We start from the raw sequence: 21,995 nt of genomic DNA, 5'->3' as shown, positions 1-21,995 counted from the left end.
TTTTCTGTGTTGGCATGGGTTGGATGGTTCGACAGGAGCTGGTAAGGCTGGAGACCACCCCAGGCCCCATTGTCTGTTCTAGCATGGTTTCTGCAACAGGGTACCTACCCTTCCTAATGCCAACCACCCTACAGAGTGTACTGGGTGCTTTTTAAGTGGCACTGACACCACTGCTTCTTACACAGCACCACCACTAGTGCTTTTAACGTGATACACATACACAAACACACATTTACATCATAAAAGTTTGAAGAATATATACCCCACCGCCTCTCACTCCACACACTCACACACACGTACGTTTATAAATACTACATTGAAATTTAGAAGCAAGACTTCCTCATTAGGGAGTTTCTATTTCTTTTAAGAATTTCTTTTATTTAGTTTTCTTCTCCAAATCTTTCCCTTAATCCAGTAACAAGTGTATTGGTTCTGGCAGGCTGACAACTTGTCTAAAATATGCTTTCATAGAAAGCAATCTATTTATCTTTCTCAAAGACGACTAAATTAATCTTCTCAACATCACACTTCTTTTTCTCTCTTTCCTCTCAACTATTTTTAGGTTATGTCCCCAGAAGATGGTGTATATTTTTGCTGCAGTGCAGCTTATCCCTTTAGGGTCCTTATTTATTTGTTTGTTTGTTTGTTTATTTTTGTCTTGTTTGATTTTTTTTTTCTGTTAGAACTGAAGCAGGGCTCCAGTTTCTGAATTGTTTACTGTCTTAGAATTCTATTTTGTGAGTGAAGAATTAATAGTGAAAAAATTCTTCAGAAATATCAATGGCTCTGAGATTTCTTTTTAAAGAAATATCTGATGTCTAGAAGGACAGTCAGCTGTAAAACCACCAACCACCATCACCACTCCACTGGCAGTTAGACATGCTGTTTCATTTAAAATGTTTTGTACTAAGATCACAACCTGAGAACATAGTTTTCTGGTATGATGCCAAAGTTGGCCTGACAACTCTAAAGTTTACCTTTATGAATGGAAAGGCAAGCTAATGCCAGGTCAGAGAGAACGACATGTATGTTCACGTAAGTACAGAAGTGGCTGTGTGGTAAGAAGTTTGCTTTTCAACCACATGATTCTGGGTTCAGTCCCATTGTATGGCACCTTGGGCAAGTGTCTTCTACTATAGCCTGATGCTGACCAAGGCCTTGTGAGTGGATTTGGTAGACAGAAACTGAAAGGAGCCCATATATATATATATATATATATATATATATATAAATATTGTGAGAATTTACAAAAAGACAAAAGACAAAGACGGGCATGTAGACAACAAACAAATGTATTAGTTTAATGCTCGGGAAGTGAGAAAGTCTTTTACATTTCGAGCCTACACTCTTCCACAGAAAGGAACACAGAAATAAACAGGCAGAGAAAATAAAAAATAGGTTTTGTAGCTAGCGATCTATCATGATCTAAATAGAATGTATGTATTTGTGTGTCTGTGTTTGTCCACCCACCATCGCTTGACAACCTATGTTTGTGTGTTTATGTCCCCGTAACTTAGCTGTTTTGCAAAAGAGACCGATAGAATAAGTCCTAGGGTCAATTTGTTTGACTAAAGGCAGTGCTCCAGCATGGCTGCAGTAAATTGACTGAAACAAGTAAAAGAAGAAAAGAATATGTGTGTGTGTGAAGATGTGTGACCTAGTGGTTAGTCTGTTGAACTCATGATCACTAGATTGCGTGTTTGATTCCCTGACTTGGCACCACATTGTGTTCTTGAGCTAAACACTTCATATCATGTTGCTTTGGTCCCTCCCTTTGATCAGAGGAAACGTTGGCCTACTCACCTAGCCAGTGGATTGGCATCATTGAAAAGCTAAAGCAGTGTAAAGGGCATTGTGACCAGCGATGTGTAACAGCATCTGGTAGTCTGGTTGGTCACAAGATAAGATATCTCTCTCTGTGTATGTCCGGCAACACTGGTAATGACCACACTTGAATGTTGATTTTTTTCATGTGCCACCAGCACAGGTGCCAGTAAGGCAACACTGGCAACAATTACACACACACACACACACACATATATATATGCACAGCTGTGTGTGTGTGTGCACGTGCACAGGTTTGGTTTTGTGGTTAAGAAATTTGCTTTACAACCATGTGGATTTGGATTCAGTCCTGCTGTGTGGCACCTTGGACAGATGCTTTCCAAATCCTGAATCGTGTGGTTGAGAAGCAAGCTTTTTACTACACTTCCACACTGTTCCAGTCTACCACAATTTTTGCCACTAAATCTCCACAGATTTCCATAAACTTGAGATAATCCATAGACTTGCTTTAGCTGTTAATGTCATTTGGACGTTTTTCTTCAACAGATTTGTGGCTGACTTAGGACCAAAAGCCTAACAGCTATGAAAATCCAGTCTTTTTCTCCAAGCATTACCAAATTTTTATATGGTCACAGTCAAATGACTGAAACACACAAAAGGATTACTCAATATGCCCTTCCCTCTTTTAGCTGATTGGGTGTAATTTGAGAGAGATTTGGTTACTATCTCTAGTCAGTCAAGAGACATTAGACTCCTCCTGGATAGCTTGTAATCAAATCCTTGGACCCCGCCTCTAGATTTGTGATATCTGATCTGTAATTCAAAGTAAACAAATATTTCTGATAGATTATCCACAACCCTGCCTGCTCCCCATTACTCACAATAATAGGCTGGTCTGATTTGTGTGTTTTTACTCTGTTGTACAAGGAGACACTTTTAAACAATAGACTGAATTAAAAGCTTAATACGCTTTTATCAATGCCATCCATCTATATTGACCATCCATTCCATTGCTTTTTATATATATATATATATATATATATATATTATATATATATGTTGCCTTTTGTCATAGCAACTGATATGGAATTGTGAAAGTTGTTAGAAATATTTCTATATGTACACGTACACACACACACATACACACCAATATCCTTTTCCTCCTCCTCCTCCTCATCATCATCATCACTTTAAGCCTACTAACCATGATGGTGTGGTTTGGGTAGATTGTAAATGTTGGTCAGCTTTTATTCATAGTCATCGTTACCAACGTCGTCTTACTGGCACCTGTACCTGTGGCATGTGTAAAAAGATTTGAGCGAGGTCATTGCCAGTACCACCTGACTGGCCCTGTGCCTGTGGCACGTAAAAAGCATCCACTACACTCTCGGAGTGGTTTGTGTTAGGAAGGGCATCCAGCTGTAGAAACTTTGCCAGATCAAAATTGGAGCCTGGTGCGGCTGTCTGGTTTGCCAGCCCACAGTTAAAATCGTCCAATCCATGCCAGCATGGAAAGCGGACGTTAAACAATGAACGACTGCTTTCCTAGATGGGTCAGACACCTATGTCTTGTATGCTTCAATTTTCGGCATGGTTTGAACGGGTGGAGGCTGTTCTTGACGCCAAACCCTTTACAAAATAAACCAAGTATATATTTCATTGTAGCGCCTGCACTACAGATGTTATCATGCCCCCCAACAAGACTACAGAATCTTCTTGACCTTATGTTACCTCTGCTTGTTCATTGACCACTTCATAGAGTGTATGAGGATGCTGGGGAGGCACAGTCCTAGCTAAGTATCTATTCTTGCAGTTGTCTCAGTTGGAAGACCGTATTGCTTGGGTACCTTTGGTCAGCACAAAGCAAAACTGTATCTCGTTTTATTATTTAAATTTTTGAATTACATATATATGATGGCACCAAAATCTTTTAAGTGCTTAGGGCCTCAATGGGTCTTAATCTGGTCCTGCTTACATCGAAAACAAGTAAGCGTTAGCATATAAAATCCTTCTTTAAATAAGACTCTTTTTTAATCCATGCTAGCATGGAAAAATGGACATTAGCCAAACAAGTGTGTTTGTTTGTTTGCTTGTGTGTGTTTGTGAAAATGTTTAAAATACTTGTAATTCAGAGCACAAGTGATTTATCAAGTTGTCTCACAATTTGCTATCATCATACACAGACTGTCTACTCATCTCCCTCTCTCTCCAGCCACTTGATCTGGCCTTGTTTTTATTAATTTATTTAAAATACCTTGCCCATATCCCCCCCTCTCTCTCTCTCTCTCCTTCTCCTCTCTACAGATGTTAGCCATATTATTTCCTACTTGAAACATAATAAAAACAAAATCATTGCATGATCCACTTCAGCTACACACACATATATGTGTGTGTGCACGTGTGTGTGTGTGTGTGTGCACGTGTGTGTGTGTGCATGTGTGTGTGTATGAATGTGTATGTGTGTGTGTGTGTATGAATGTGTATGTGTGTGTGTGTATGAATGTGTATGTGTGTGTGTGTGTATGCATGTGTATGTGTGTGTGTATGCATGTATATGTGTGTGTGTGCATGTATGTATGCATGTGTGTGTATGTACACACGTGTGTGTGTATAGTTGTGTGTGTAATACAAACACATACATATGTATATAACTATATATGCATTTACATGTTTGTGATGCAACCAATGGCAGAGTAGAAGAAATCTAAGAATTTTCTAGAAAGCGTTATGTAAGAGTTGCTTTTTAAAAATCTATTTATTTATAATTTAAAATTGTGTGTGTGTGTGTGTGTGTGTGTATTTACTTAAATCTTGGCACTGGCTTGTATGCATACCAGCCAAGGCAATCTGATTAGAAAAAAAAGCTTCCCTTAGCTGTAAACTTTACATGTAAAATCTCTTGAAAATTTTGGCAAATTTGGTTAAGAAATTTTCTTCTAAAATGTACCAAAATTTAGTAAAATAAAGAGTAACATATATAAAAAAAAGAAAATGTTTTACAATCTTTTTTATTATTAATGATGATGATGATAATAAAATAATAATAATAGTAATAATAATAATAATAATTTCTTTATTGTCCACAAGGACCCATATATACAATAAATAAAGATAATGTTATTTTAAGAGAAACTGTTATTTTTACGTATTTCTTTATTTGAAAAGTTTTATTGCTTCAACATTGAACCAGTTTCTGAGAGAAATGTTAAAACATTGATATGCAGTGAGTGGTTGGGATGGAACCCCCCACCCTAGCAGCCTAAGGATGGGAAATGTGCCTATTGGATATGGCTAAAATTAGGATGTGTCTAGAATTAAAACATGACTAATGGTGTTAAGCAAGTTTTTAGTGTTTTAACTTTTTGAGAAACTAAATTAGATCTGGCAACAGAAACATGGAAATTTTCAGGCCTATATTTCCTAGCTGTCTGTTAGGTACAAATAGTGAATTGTGGGTTGTGGAAACATCTGGAAGGCTGGATTTTAGCTAGAGACGGTTTCTAGGTTTGAGTAAAAATGTTTGGACAAATGATTGTGATAACAAGCTCTCAGCTGAATGATGAGTGGTTGTTGGTTGCTCGAGGTCAGTCTGTTCTTGTAAACAGACATTTTAGCCATTTCATCATTCATTCAGACAGTGCCCCCTCCACCCCCCACTGTTGCTGTCATTATCACAGCATCATCATCAGGAGGCGCAATGGCCCTGTGGTTAGGGCAGCGAACTCGCGGTCAGAGGATTGCGGTTTTGATTCCCAGACTGGGCGTTGCGTGTGTTTATTGAGCGAAAACACCTAAAGCTCCATGAGGCTCCGGCAGGAGGTGGTGGTGACCCCTGTTGTACTCTTTCGCTCCAACTTTCTCTCACTCTTTCTTCCTGTTTCTTGTTCCCGACTTCCTACGCAACCGCTGAGCCTGGATGCGCATTCATCCATCCGTCGATGCTCTCGGTGTTGGGGGTTGACCTGCTTTCTCTTCTGCGGGTCTTATGAATAGCAAAGGACCACGTTTTGGACGTCTCCCATCTTGCGGGCTCTGGGACGAAGACTGCTTCGCTCAACAGCTACAGCATCATCATCAACATCATTGTCATTTGTCTACTTTTCCATGTTGTCATAGGTTGGGTAGTTTTCCCTAGGTTAATGTTTTGTGGCCAGATGCCCGTCTGGTTGTTTTTAACTTTTTTCAATTGCCTCTTACAACATGTAGGATCACAATGTACCTATTCTAAAACCATCATACCTTTCCATTTTTTGAAGAAAGTAGCATATGAATTAATGCTTTTGATACCAACCCATCTGTGACCACCCCTATTTCTGTGATAAACATTTCATGTTAAAGTGATCTAAAGACTTTACATCAAAATTTCATATGTTCTAAACACCTGCTTAATAATGATCAAGTCATTTTATGAAATTGTTCTCTAGTGTCAAAATTAATTGAAATAAAAACAGTATATTTCAACAGAAATATGTTAACAGAATTAAAGGAGATTTGGCTGCTATTTCTAGCAGGTTGAGCAACCATATAGCAGCTCACCTCAACATCTATTAGAAGGAGTGTTAACAGATTTACATTCAATAAATGGCCATAGCAATGTTTATAGATCATATTTTAAAACAGATCGTATGTGTGTACATAGATTGGTTGACCATGCACATCAGATAATCCCAGCTTATCTACGAAATTAACGCACTCACACTGTCAGCAGATTATGTAATTTTGTTTATCTCACATAATTTAAAATACACACACACACACTAACACACGTGCATGAGTGTATGTGTAACCTGGCAAACCTGTTCAGCAGTAAATGATGAGAGATGGTAATAAATCTTTTGGTGTATGTGTAAATATTTAGAAAAATGTCAGTGAATAACTATAAAATATGATGACATGTGTCGGTTTATAGTTTAAGCCTTTTCTCATAATATTTCTAATGCAATACACTATTTGTGGGGGTCATTTAACTTTGGAAAAAATGAATTTGGTAGAGAAGCCAAGTAAAATTGCAGCCATGGCAGATACCGGTGTCATGCAAATGGCACCTGTGCTGGTGGCATGTAAAAGCACCTCTTGAGCATTGGGCCTCACACAGGTGAGGACCGAGATCATTTAGTATTATGCTGGGCTTCAAGCGTTGGGCCTCATGGAAGCAATGACTGAGTCCATTGGTATTATACCATGTTTGGAAAGAAGGCCCATCAAGCTGAGTAAAACCACAGTCAGAGCAGATACCGGTGTCACGGAAATGGTATCTTCACCGGTGGCATGTAAAAGCACCCATTACACTGTTGGAGCCATTGGCGTTAGGAAGGGTATTCAGCCGTAGAAACCATGTCAAAACAGACTGGTGTCTGGTACAGCATTCCAGCTTTCCAGCTGTGGTCAAACCATCCAACCCATGCCAGCATGGGCAATGGACCCTAAATGATGATGATGATGGTTTAATAAAACATCTTAGTGCCATTGATCCGATGTTTAGGTCATAATGAAACAATTTTACATAATGTGGATGTTTTGTTACAAAACCGGAATATTGCATTATTTACCTAGAGAGGACCTAAAATATGAACTCATGGCACATAAAAACACTCTTATTTATATCATTGGCAAACAAGAATCTTCTGCTACAGTTGCTAGAACTACTAGATCATGTAATTTCGCAGTTTTGGGTTTTTCAGTGACAGACATCCAGTAGCAACATAACAGCTGAATCCCACTGTCACTGATATATAGAATTCATGGGGCTTTTTATTTACCACGAATCTAAATGAGAGGGTCTCTCTAGGCCAGCATTTCTCAACCAGGGTTCTGCAAAAGGTTCCTAGGGGTTCTGCGAGAAAGAGTGAGACAAGCTTATGTTAATTTCATGATTGTAATATTACTATAAATGCACAACATATTATTGGTTATTGCAATTTTGTAATATTGACATCATGCTATCTAACCTATTATGTTATCAAAAAAATATAATAACCATTGGGAATATATATATAGAAAATGAAAGACAGAAGATGGAATATACAAGAATTTATTATTAATCACAACAATTGTTTCAACACATCTAGCATCGATTCCTCTTGGGTGGGACACTCAGCAACTGATTCAGGAGCATCCGGTGGTGCAGATGTATCTTGTCGGGTATTAATAAATACAAATTGTTAAAATAACAGTTCCGCAATGTAACTTTCCATTTTGTAGAGAGAAAAGCAGCCTAGAACCAACTAGAAATGGTAACAGATGTGGGGTGTATAAAAATGAGTTTATAAAAGGGTTATTCCTGATTCAATTCCTTGTGAGTCGTAATAGAATATTTATGTCAGTGTGTATGTCTTAGAAATGTTCTAAACCCAGTTCATTCTTTGTCTACTTTCAGTCGAAACCAACTAACCATGTTACCAGCATTTCTTTGTCAACTACCTATGTTGGAGGTTTTATTGGCAAATAACAACAAATTAGTTTCTCTGCCCCCAGAAATTTGCAAATTAGAACGATTAATGGATTTGGTAAGTAATGTTGCTTCTTCTTTTATTTGTATATTGTGAGTTTGATCACAAGATCTGCCCTGATTGTGCAAACCCATGTCTTTTCCTTTTTTCAAACCAGTGAATACCATTTTTTTAACCCTTCGATATTTAAACCAGTCATATCTAGCCAAAAGATTCTACCTGTTTTATGTTCAACTTGACCAGATCTGGTTTTTCACGCCTACCCTACAATGTTGTTCTAAAACTTAAGTTTCCTCGACAAAATCTCAAAGCTACATGAAAATGCATGATTGGTTCAAAACAATGTGAATAATGAGCATTACTTTTGACAGGATAATGTGAAGGCTAAAGGCTTAACATGTTAGCATATGATTTGAGGAAGGTGCAGTGACTATTTCTAGCAGGTTAAGCAACACCACAGAGGCTCCCTCATTGATTCTGCTTCGTTCATCAATTGAGAGCAGACCAGACACATACTTCACCCAACTGGCTTTTCCCAGTTACTTTTACTCCCCTCCCCCCTCATTTTCCTTCCACCTACTATCTTCACCAATCACCTCCTTTCTGCACCTTGTCTATCCTCCCAGAGCTACTGTCCATCATCAACTCTTGCTTACCTGCAATCACCTTCAATCATCCCTGATTGAGCACTCATATGGTATACAGGTATTTCTTCTGCCTCTACATTCTGAGTTCAAATTCCGCCGAGGTCAACTTTTGCCTTACATTCTTTCGGGGTCGATTAAATAAGTACCAGTTATGCACTGGGGTCGATATAATCGACTTAATCTGTTTGTCTGTCCTTGTTTGTCCTCTCTGTGTTTAGCTCCTTGTCGGTAGTAAAGAAATAGGTATACAGGTATTTGGTCCACCATGAAATATGACTCAGTTCTGTTTTCTCTGCTCCATCATGTCTTTGGCTTGTTGATGAGTTATTGTATTGACAACTCATGGTGTGTCATCTGTTTCTGTACAGCTGCAGGCATTGCACACTGCAATATGCAGTGATGAATCATATGAAGTGTAGCATGACATTCTAGACATGTTGCATTGTCCTCCCCCTCCAGTCTATTTCTGTAGCCCTGCTTGTGACATCTGACTGGGTTGCCAAGTATCTCCTCTGTCATAAAGCATCTATCCCTGTTGCTTTCTCATACTCCAACCGCTCACCTGGCGCTGAGCTGCTCTTGTCTTGCAAGTAACTTGGTGACCCATGATTGCTGGCATCACATGGAAAGCACTGGTGTTGGTACCACATGGAATGCACTGGCGGTAGCGTCACACAGAAAGCAGCAGTACTGGTGCCACACAGAAAGCAGTGCCATGCAAAAAGCACCGGTTGCTGGTGCTATGTGGAAAGCACTGGTGTTGGCACCACGCGGAAAGCACTGGTGCTGGCTCCGTGTGGAAAGCACTGGTGCTAGTGCCACACGGAAAGCACTGGTGCTGGTGCCACGTGGAAAGCACTGGTGTTGGCTCCATGTGGAAAGCACTGGTGCTAGTGTCACGTGGAAAGCACTGGTGCTGGTGCCACGTGGAAAGCACTGGTGCTGGCTCCAAGTGGAAAGCACTGGTGCTGGCTCCACGTGGAAAGCACTGGTGCTGGCTCCATGTGGAAAGCACTGGTGCTAGTGCCACACAGAAAGCACTGGTGCTGGCGCCACGTGTGAAGCACCTCGTACATTCTGTAAAGTGGATGGCATTAGGAAGGATATCCAGTCATAGAAACCATCCTCAAAAAGAAGACTGGGGCCTGGTGCAGTCCTCCAGCTTTCCAGCTCCTTTCAAACCGTCCAACTCATACCAGCATAGAAAACAAGCATTAAATGAGGATGAATCTACTTTCACTACCACCAGTATCACTTCTTTCTCTCTCTCATCTGGACATCAATAATAAATTTTCAACTGGTTCTGGGTTCAGTCCCATTGTGTGGCACTTTGGCAAGTGTGTTCTACTATAGTCTCAGGCTGACCAAAGCCTTGTGAGTGGATTTGGTAGACGGAAACTGAAAGAAGCCGGTCGTATATATGTATATATATGGTGGATGCCCCCTCATTATCGAGTATGGCCATTGCACAAAGCATAATCAATGTTGTTATCGTGCAATGCCTGTGCAAGAAGAGTTTTTTTAAAGTGAGGAAAGGCTGTGCACTGAGTCAATCCCACTCACTAAGCAACAGCAGTCATAATCCGAAAAGAAGAACAAGTCAACATCATCGGTAACCACTAAACTGCAGGTTTTATGTCGGAGTTATCCCAGTTACCTAAGTTACCTTCTCCTAGAAGGATGCCCTAACAAAGGCTAGGAGTCCTTCACTCCAAATGGTTTAACCGCACGATCAGGTATTCAGTCCAATTATTTCTATGTCCCTGCGCATGATATATCCTTAAGACATTTATTGGATGGCCGTTGACTCTCAAGAGTTTCTCCGCCCTTTGACGGGTTTTGTTTTTCATCCCGCAGGGTGTCCAATAAACACCCTCCTCACTAAGCAAGGTTGGTGGGGTTGCCGGTTTAGTTGATGACGACCTGACTATGCAACAGGTTGTACTGGCTTACATGTTACCAGTAGCACTCGAAAGTGACCTGTCATGTATATATATATATAATATATATATATATATATATATATATATATATGTGTCTGTGTTTGTACCCCCACCATTGCTTAACAACTGATGCTGGTGTGTTTACTTAGCAGTTCAGCAAAAGAGACTGTGAGAATAAGTACTAGGCTTGCAGAGCATAAGTTCTGGGGTCAATTTGTCTGACTAAAAGCGTTGCTCCAGCATGGCTGCAGTCAAATGACTGAAACAAGTCTCTTTGTAACCTCTTGACCTGCTAGAAATAGCAGCTAAATCTCGCCTACTACAACCAAATGTTTTTTTTTTTAAAATTGACATGTTAGTTAATATAGTCCTAGATATACTGTGTCTAAATAAAACCTGAAATAGTCATGTCTGTAACCTTTTTGATTGTAAGTCTGCTTTATCAGGCCTGGCCTGAGGCTAAACGGTATTTATCATTATGTTCACCACCATTCACTGGCTCTCATATAGCTACAACCATTATCTACCCCATCACTATCCACTCTTCTTACCACCACCCACCGTTATCATGATTGCCATCAATCCTGTTTCTCTTTGTCTGCCAGTCACCTTTTAGCAGTCATCTCGGTGATAGATTAAACATGGTTTCATATCTGCTCCATACATTATATAACATGAGATCACTGTTGATGTCTGTGTCAGATAACATGATACATATACCAAGTTGTGCAGTTGGTTATGGTATGTGTACCAAGTTGTGCAGTAAAGACAAATTATATTCCTGATTTGGTTTATTTTCCGGCATCATATGATTAATCACAAAAGCCAATGAGGGGCACCTCTGTGCAGTCATTTGATATACTGAAATCTCCCTAAAAACCACACTCCGTCAGCTTAAAAAATTGAAGAAACATATTGATAATGTAGTCCTGGCAGAATCGTTAGCACGCCGGGCGAAATGCTTAGCGGTATTTCGTCTGTCGTTACGTTCTGAATTCAAATTCCACCAAGGTCGACTTTGCCTTTCATCCTTTCGGGGTCGATAAATAAAGTACCAGTTTCACACTAGGGTCGATGTAATCGACTTAATCCCTTTGTTTGTCCTTGTTTGTCCTCTCTGTGGGCAGTAAAGAAATATATATAAAAGATGAGATGGCCATGCTGAGAATGTCTTTGGCCAGTAACAACAACAGAGACTCTGTTACAATACAACCAACTAGAAATAACTACCAAATCTGCCTCATCATACCTTATGAAATTATGAAAAAGAGAAGTGCACATTGGTTAATGTAAGTCAGAAGTCCTTAAACTTTTTGGGCCACTGCCCCCCACTCCTCATGGCCATGTAATACCCTCAGCACCCCCACCCCTATTTTTATATGTAAGTAAATATTTTATATTTTGCTAATTTATATATACTATGAATCATTTGATATTTAATATATTATATAATTTATATACAATACTATAATAATAAATTCATAAGCGTCCCCCAATCCAATCCCTTTCTCCCAATGCCTCCTTTTTCTCTACCGCCTCTTCAGACACCAGCGCCCATCTGGACCCTCTGGACACCCACGGGGTGGGGGGCAGGGCGGTAGCGCCCACTTTGAGAGCCTCTGATGTAAGTAATTGATACACTTTGTCTGAATTAAAAAGTGGGATGGTCACAACAAGAAGGCCTTTCAAATTAATTTAACCATTCCCTGGCAGAAGCGAAATTCTTGTTCAGAGTTTTAGTTTTATCTTGCAGATTTTTTTATTTCGTTTTGTCAAGTGCCTTTGGCATTTGCAATTTCTCTTGAATTTGGTGAAGCTGGTATAGTCGGAACCTTATTTTCTGCCCTTTCTAATCCTTTCACAAATCTCCACCTTTATAGTCTACAAAGCTGGAGCTTCGTTCCAGCTTCTTTGTTGCATTAATCAGATGTGTTAGATATCTCCCTTTGAACAAGCTATTATTGAACAGATTGGCAACTTTCCCACTAGGTTTACTGCCTGTAAATCCTTGTAGCTGCATGTGATCCGTTCAGGAATGCAACAAAATACCAACAGTAGATTGGAAAGTCCAGTAGTTTATCTGCAGCAATTTCCTGGAATTCTACCACATTTCCTCATAGAAGGCTGTTACTGGTTCTAGAGATATTTTAAAATTAGATTATGCTTCATGTAATTTAATTATCTGTTACATTAGCTGTTAGATTGGCAGAATTGTTAGAGCATCAGATAAAATGCCTTTTGGTATTTATGACCTTTTATAGTCCAAGTTCAAATTCAGCTGAGGGTAGCTAGACCTTTCATCTTTTCAGTGCTCATTAAAAAATAAAATAAAAAGGTACAATCAAGTACTGGAGTTGATATAATAGAATCTCCCTCTTGTTTCAGAGGCCGGTAATGCAGCAGAGACACTGTGTCCCTACCAGACTAAAAGATTAAAAGGAAAATCAAAAAACTTTGGCATCGTAATTGTGAAACAAACTTCTTAATTACTCAGCCATGCACGTTTCTCTGCCCTTAGTTCAATCACAAAACTGGCAGTGTTTTTACTGCTTGATGCCCTTCCTAATGCTAACCACTCTGAGAATGTAGAGGGTGCTTTTTATATGCCACCAGCACAGGAGCCAGTCAGGCGGGCCTGACATTGATCATGTTCAGATAATGCTTTTTACATGTCATCAGCATAGGGGCCAATCAGGCGGGCCTGGCATCGATCACGTTTAGATAATGCTTTTTAACATGCCACCGGCACAGGGGGTCAGTCAGATGGGCCTGGCATTGATCACATTCAGATAGTGCTTATTATATGCCACCGGCACAGGGGCCAGTCAGTGGGTACCGGCATTGGCCATGTTTGGATGGTGCTTTTTACGTGCCACCAGCACGGGAGTCAGTCAGGTGAACCTGGCATCAACCATGATCGGATGGTGCTTTTTACATGCCACCACCATGGGAGCCAGTCAGGAGGTACTGGCCACAGCATTGTGTAGAATATATTGTATAAAGGATCATGGGTAAGGCCAGAACAATGAGAAGTAAATGCAAGGCAGATCACAAGAAAACAAATATATGAATTAATGTAGACTCACCTTGTATTCAATATTTCGGGGTTATGACCCAGTTTTCAAGAAATTAACTAATGTTGCCGATGTGTGTGAGCGTGTGTGGAGTGGACATGCGCAAAAAGGTGTTGCTATAGCAACCAGCTAGCTTCCTGTAACTCCCTTCTGTTGTTGACCTTAGGTTTCTTTTGGTGTATGAGGATGGCCTCAGAGATACTGAAGTTGCCCCTGTCCTGCTGTGTTGCCTTGGTGTGCGCTGTGAACTCCCGAGTCTGGCATTTCTATAGATGTTTCTTCACAGAATTGTCTGCCTGCATGTGTTCCTTAAGGCGTATATGCAGTTTTCTTGTTGTACTTCCTATGTAGGATGTTCCACATTTGCCACAGATGATCTCGTATACAACACAGGTCCTCTGGCACAATATAAAATTGTGTTCTAACACATCCACTTTTAAGTGGGTATAAATATCACCTTTTGGCATTAATACTGCTTCTATTACTATTAATTCTTTAATAAATCCACTGGCTATCTGTGACACTAGATTCTGAGATTCTATGAATATTGCTGATGGAGGAAATGCTGCTAGCTCTAGCTTTGGGCACCTACCATTGATGAGGCCAAGGGAGGCTGAAATCACATGATCTGGTAGTCCTAGCAGTGGTGATGGTGGATGATTATTTCCCTCTAGAGATATAAACACAAGTATTTATATGCACCACAAATCCGTATGAGAAGTCCTCTCATGGTAACTAATGCAGTATTGGGTGTTCTAACACAACATACACTTTTAATTGTGAATAAGCATTACCTTTTGGTAGTGATAATGTTTCTGTTGGTATTATCTATTTTTTAAACTTTTACATTAATTAGACTGTGGCCATACTGGGACACTGCCTTGAAGAATCTTTATTTGAATGAACCATTTCCAGTACTTATTTTTTTTAAAGCCTGATTCTTATTCTGTTGCCCTATTTCGCCAAACTGCTAAGTTATGAGGACATAAACACACCAACACTGGTTGTCAAACAGTGGTGGCGGGGACAAACACACACACATATACACAACAGGCTTCTTTCAGTTTCTGTCTATCAAATCCACCCTCAAGGCTCTGGCTGGCCCTGGGCTATAATAGAAGACACTTGCCCAAGGTGTTGTACAGCGGTACTGAACCCGGAACCATGTGGTCGGGAAGCAGACTCCTTACCACAGCCATGCCTGAACCTATTACATAATTTTTTTTTTTATAAAGTTAAAAAAAACAATGACTTATTAAAAGAAATCTGGTTCCCATTTCACTATTTTTACTCGACAGTTTCCAATTTCATTTCAGCTCTCTCTGTAATTTATTTATTTCCATTATTCCATTAACCATTAATCTCCCTCACCCCACCCCAACCACTCCTCCCCCACCCATGTAGTCATTTATTTATAGAATTCTGTCCATTGTTTGTGAGTCATTTTCTGGAAATGTTGAATTTGGTTACAGCATATTATACGGCTGTCTGCTGTGAAACCATTGTCGTTACAATAGTTTGGACTACATTTGTAGAGTTTACAGTTACGTGTTATTGTTGTTTAGCCCCAGATTAAACTTGACCATAGGCTGTGTGGTAAGAAACTTGCTTCCCAACCACATGTCTCTGGGTTCAGTCCCACTGCGTGGCATCTTAGGCAAGTGTCTTTGACTATAGTCTCGGGCTAACTAAAGACTTGTGAGTGGACTTGGTAGATGGAAACTGAAAGAAGCCCATTGTGTATGTGCATATATATATGTGTGTGTATGTGTTTGTCCCCACCACTACTTACCTGGTGTTGGTATGTTTATGTCCTTGCAACTTAGTGAAAGAGGCTGATAGAATAAGTACCAGGCTTAAAAGAAAAAAAAAAGTACCTGGGTCGTTTCATCCAACTTAAAATTTTTCAAGATGGTACCCCAGCATGGCCACAGTCTAATGACTGAAACAAGTGGAAGATAAAAGATCCTGTGTCTTATATTTAGACACTTTGCTGTTGTTGTGATAAAATGCATCTGGTGCACTCAATAAAGTGATTGGTGAGTGAATGGATGGAACAGAGGCTCAAAAATGGTCCCTGTAGTCTGGAGTCATTGAAAATTTGATAACCTACCTAGTATTGGTGCCATGATAAAACGAACCCATTGTGCTCTGTAAAGTGGTTAGTGAAGGAATGGAGAAAGTGTTGAGTTGAAAAGACCCCAAGTCTTGACAACTGATGTTTGTGTTGGTGTCACAATCCAATATACCTAGAATAGTCTGTGAAGTGCTAAAATGTCAGTCAATGATGACGACGGTTCCTAATAAAAAAAAAACTGTCTTGGAGCATGACGGAAAAATGGATGTAAAATGATGATGATGCTGCATCTCAGACTTCATTATCTATTGTGTACTTCCTTTTTTAAGACTTGAGAAGGTGATCTGAAGAAGATGTGGCTTCTGTTTCCTGCAAGTCATGTGGCCATGTAGAGTCTCCTTTGTTATTTTTGTTGTGGTTGTGTGTGGTCACAGTTAAAACTATAAGACCGACATAGAACTATAAGACAAATGCACTGAAGCACCTGACAGGTACAAATCCAGTAGGTGTGCCAATATTTGGGGTAACCATCCTGAGTGAATCAATATTTCTTGCTAAGGCCAACAAGACATTGTCTGAGATCCTGAACTGAAATCATAGTTGAAGATTGTGTTTTTACACTGAGGGCCAGGCTCGGATACTGACTGGATACTGCTACAGGCTAGAAGACTGAAAAAGTCAAGCCATTATGGGAATTTTTTCTGGTGGTGTTTTCCCCCCCCCCCCATGTTAACAGTGGTATGTCCTGAAGCCCCAAATACACTGTTAAACAGGTTAATACCTGTCTGAGACTTTTTCTGGTGGTGTGTGTCCCCATATTACAGTGGTATGTCGTGAAGCCCCAAATACACTGTTAAACATTTTATATCAAGCTGTCTGAGACCTTTTCTAGTTATGTAGTACAAACTTCTTGTTTTAAAGTGTTCTAAGTTAAAATTTCACGGTAGTTTTGTGTTCCAAATACCAGCTTAATTGCAAATTTATTTTATTGAATTTCTCATTATTTTCAAAATCTTGGAACCAAGTGTATTTTACCAGAATGTAAGAGATGGGTTGGATAACTGAATTTATGTGTTGACTAAGAAAAACAGCAAATCATTTGGAGACAGAGTATAAAACAAGGCTGTGTGTCTCAGAAGTTTACGGATTCATGTCCAGTCACTCTCTATTGTACCATGGGCCAGTAAGTTTCTACCATAGCTTTGGTTCAATCCAAGACTTGCAATTGAAATTAGTTCACTGGAAACTGTGGAAGACTGATAGGGGCTGATTTCTGAGTGGTAGGCTTATTCTACATAACATGGTCTTAATGCCAGCACCCAACACTTGGGTACTTTTAACTGACTGATGTGAGGATAATGCTTTCTTCCTCTCCTTCTTTGTAGGGCTTTCTTCCTTCTTTTCTGCCGCCTATTATAGAGGCCCTGCCAACTAGTCATGTCTGCTGTTGCCCTTTCTCCTACTTAGAACTGTGCTACTAAAATAAAGTTCCTATTCTCTTAGCAATTAATGTAGGTTAATAGAATTTTCTTTTAGAAGTTTATAATTAAAAAAGCAAGTGACACACAAATTAATGACATGGTTTTCCTCTGTTGTAAATTACTTTAATTTCACCGGTCCCTTCTGCAGTTTAATAGACTTTATAAGTTGTGTAAACAGCTAAAACTATGATGGGTGGCTTTTTTGCTTTCGTTTTTTTTTCGTTTTTTTTTTTTTTATATACAAGATACAGGTTTGTTCTTTATAAGATGTAAGATGTCTTAAGAAGGTTTAAGTGTCAGAACCACCAATGTTAAAAAATAAAAAGACCAATGAGTTGCATGGCCTGCCTGTAATAGCAGCTAAATCTTATTTGAATCTAACTCTATTACCTAATAAAAAATATGAGAATGCATCTGATAATGTAATCCTAGAGACTCTGTGTCTGAGATAAAGATGGGATAGTCATGTAAGACCAGAGATGTGTTTGGTAGAACTTTGAAGAACCAGCTCCCTCTGTTAGTGATTAATATATTGTTCATTATGGCTCATTTCACTTCTAAATAAGGTTTACAGTTTGACACATGCCAGCATTGAAAGGGAATGTAAGGTAAATAACACTTAGTATTTGAACATTAAGTCTTATATTCTGGGATTGATTTCTGGCTGTGAATGGTGGCCATGCTGGAACACCAGCTTCAAGGGTTTTTATTTTAGTAGTTCTTGACCTTTTACTATCGTAACCCATTCTGGCACAACAATAAGGGATGACAGCCTCCAAACTGTGTGTGTTTGTATTTCAACTGGAGAAATTCAACATTTGGAAAAATATTCTTCAGTTTTTGTTTGTAGCACATGTGTTGTGGCTGTTATGCCTATTCACAAACATTTTACATCTTATTAATTATTTCAAAAGTAAAAGATTATCTTTTCAGCCCTTTTTTGTATTACACAGCACCCACTTAGGGTAATAACCCATAGCTAGGGAACTACAGTTGATTATATTGATCTGAGTATGTTGGCGAGCTGGCAGAAACGTTAGCGCGCCGGGTGAAATGCTTAGCGGTATTTTGTCTGTCGTTACGTTCTGAGTTCAAATTCCGCCGAGGTTGACTTTGCCATTCATCCTTTCGGGGTTGATAAATTAAGTACCAGTTATGCACTGGGGTCGATATTATCGACTTAATCCATTTGTCCTTGTTTTCCCCTCTTTGTTTAGCCTCTTGTAGGTAGTAAAGAAATAGGTACTCCAGCTATGACTTGTCATATCTGCCCTAAATAATCTGCCTGTCTTATAATGTTCAAGCTGACCCTGTCCAGCTTCTCACACCCAGCCAACAATGTCATTTTAAAATCAAACAGTCACCTCATTGAAACTTCAAAGCTATGATATAATGCATGATTAATTCAGAACAATGTGAATAAACAAGAGAAAGTTGAATGTTGAAGAGTTAAGAGAGAGAGATTAGACTTCTGTTTCTAGCTAGTTGAGCGACCACATATATAGAGGCTTCTTCACTGGTGGTTAAGGTCTCAGAAAGGAACCGGTAGAGTCTCTGCTTTAAGATTACTGTGTGGAGTTAGTTAAAAGGTCAATGATTGTGTGTGTGTGTTTAGTAGACTTCCAGAATTGGTAAACTATATACAGAAAGGTCCTCTCTTCATCAAACCTTCCACCCTTGCACTTCTTCCTCCCGTCTCACCTCTTCAGTTTCCTTCTCCCTTTCTCTTTCTCAGCTATGTTCACACCCCACCTCCACCATGTCTCTACTTGTTTATTTACAAAGACTTTTCTTCTCTTTCTCTCTCTCTCTTTCTCTCTCTCCTGGTTCACCTTGACCTAACCCTCTCTTCTCAATGGCAGTTATTGTCAGGGATTTTCAACAGCCACTTTTCACTATTAGCATCATCACTTTCCTCCTCCACCGCCGCCACCTTCATCCAGTTTCTCTTTCTTCCTTCATCATCATCATTGCTGTCATTTCTTGAATGTATGTGTGTTTGTGGTTCCTGCCCCCTCCCCTCCATCTCCTGCTTAACAATCACTGCTGGTTTGAGTAGAGTACCAATTACCAATACACAAGGCATTAAGAACATATATATATATATATATATATATATACACACACACACACACACACACACACACACACACACATACTTTTATGTGTTTTAGTATTGTTGTGAAATTAGGTTGATGGGAAGTAAAACGTGTGTGTATGTGTATGTATAGTTTCAGTTTGTTTTATGTATGCGCAGTGTATATATAGTCTGCACCAGACCTGAAGCAATTTATCTAAATTATATATTTATTGTAGCACCAATACAACATGAGTTATGAATATATATTTATATGTATGTATGTATATATATATATATATATATATATATATATGTATATATATATATATATATTGTGTGTGTGTGTACACAAACACACACTTGCATTTCTTTTGGTATTGTTGTAAAATTAGGTCTGTGGAGAGCCTATTTCTGTGGCTAAGGCATGAGGTTAGATTTAACCAGTTTCATTGTTACGTAACAACTCATTTGGGAACTTCTAACGGCTCCTCGCCCACCCCAAACTCACCATGGTGGTGCTTGAAGGTTTACACATGAAACCACATACAAACAGCAGCAAGTACTATATTTCCTGCATTACTTTCTGCCCTACCCCAAACCCCCCCACTCTGACCCTCTCCCCCCTGTTTACCCCATTAAACTTTCGAACACTTTCTCTTCTGTTCTTCCTCTTTGTCATATTTCCTTTAATGAACAGACACATCATAGAGCATACCGACTCTTTAACTCTGCAGGACAGACACAAGTTGGCAATTTCCAGTGATTCTGGTGCCATGATAAAATGTACTTCATTCACTCTGTTAAAGAATAGCAAATGATCAGTGACAATGTAGGGGTTAGATGGGTGCGTGCATAGTCTGTCAAAAAGGCAGGACTAACTCTCTGAGGGACAGTGCCTTGATATTATTCATCCAGTACACTCTGTGAAGTTGTTTAGGGTTTGGGTAATCCACTTGTAGAAACCCTGCCAATAATGAAACACTCTGAGTGGGATGGGGTCATTTAGGGCAGTGGTAACTCTGGTTTCATAACTGGTTCCCATTGTGATGGCCCCTCTAACCCATGCCAGCATGGTTAGTAGATGTGAAAATGAAGATGCAGCAAATACAAAACTAGGCACTAACTCTTTTGTATAATGACAAAAGACTGAGGATTAAGCAATAATTCTATACCAATATTACATTTTTGGTATTATTTATTCTCCATTACACATGTTTCATTAGCTAATAGGAATCACAGAATTGTACATGTTGGATAAACATGTAAAAAAATTTTGTATTAAAAATTCTTCAGACCTAGAATTGATGAATAATATTGATATATTTTGGGATGGTCATTTTTTTTTTCATGCCAAATAATATTTTTTTCCAATGTAAATGTCTTATGTATTTTATTTAAAGGATAAATTATGAATTTCTGTTCTTTTTTTTCCCTTTCTCTTGTAGGATGTTAGCTGCAATGAAATTTCTCGTTTACCAATTGAAATAGGAAAGTTGCCTCTACTTCGGAGATTAAATGTTAGAAAAAATTTATTAGTAGAAATACCTCCAGGTAAGTTGATCACTCATATTGTCTCTGGAACAATTGGGATTTTGCATTTGAACAGCTTTTTCCATGGTTAAGACTAGTAGTTCTTAACACAGGGGTGACTAAGGGACGGTACGTGTTAAGGGGTGCACTATGGGGAGGAAGGGGTGTTTAGAAGGATTGTGATTCTTGTTAGAGATGAAATGTTTTAACCAGGTGCAATATTTATAAATGTAAACATAGGCACAGGAGTGGCTGTGTGGTAAGTATCTTGCTTACCAACCACTTGGTCCTGGGTTCAGTCCCACTGCGTGGCACCTTGGGCAAGTGTCTTCTACTATAGCCTTAGGCCGACCAAAGCCTTGTGAGTGGATTTGGTAGATGGAAACTGAAAGAAGCTTTACCTATATATACGTGTGTGTGTGAGTGTGTTGCTGCCAGGATTTGAAAAATAGAGCACATTCCCCACCCCCACCCCGTATTTTGTGATTTAGTGGGGATTTTTGAAAAACAAGGGGGAATTTGTGGCAGTGTTCAGTGAACAAATTAAACACACCACCTGGCAGTGGCTAAAGCGCCAACTAATCAAGTTTATGTATAAATTTTATTTTATATGGTTTCTTTTTACACAATATTATAACAATGGCTAAACATTACGAGCCACCACTGCATGTCAACATTGTGCAATGACCTTCCGTGTAAGGCCCTTACACATCCTCGTGCTAATTAGGCATGGCTTCTGACTTCCTCTTTCCATGAATGTATTCACGGAACTAGTTTATTAATAACATTTAGACAAAGTTATAACATAACATGGACATTCTAAGATACAACCGAAAAGATTAACATAGTGCACAGGGCCATACATTTTGGAGAGGAAAGAGTTGATTAAATCTAGTAAATTTAAACTTTGGGAAAATGAATGCTAATCC

General features: G+C 39.2%; 1 protein-coding gene across 16 annotated transcripts in view; it reads left to right on the top strand.

Annotated features, from left to right (window-relative positions):
- The window catches only part of LOC115210975 (leucine-rich repeat and calponin homology domain-containing protein 4-like), a 303,130-nt gene that overhangs the window by 99,025 nt on the left and 182,110 nt on the right, over positions 1-21,995 (top strand). For all 16 annotated transcript variants that reach the window (XM_036502375.1, XM_036502378.1, XM_036502373.1 and 13 more), the window contains exons 3-4: positions 8,162-8,291; positions 20,982-21,087. In XM_036502375.1, the coding sequence (XP_036358268.1) occupies positions 8,162-8,291; positions 20,982-21,087 (236 nt within the window). The remainder of the gene's footprint in view (positions 1-8,161; positions 8,292-20,981; positions 21,088-21,995) is intronic.

The sequence above is a fragment of the Octopus sinensis genome, linkage group LG4, assembly GCF_006345805.1.
Source record: "Octopus sinensis linkage group LG4, ASM634580v1, whole genome shotgun sequence".
In the NCBI taxonomy this organism is placed as follows: domain Eukaryota; kingdom Metazoa; phylum Mollusca; class Cephalopoda; order Octopoda; family Octopodidae; genus Octopus; species Octopus sinensis.
This window is presented reverse-complemented; position numbering and strand designations above follow the sequence as displayed.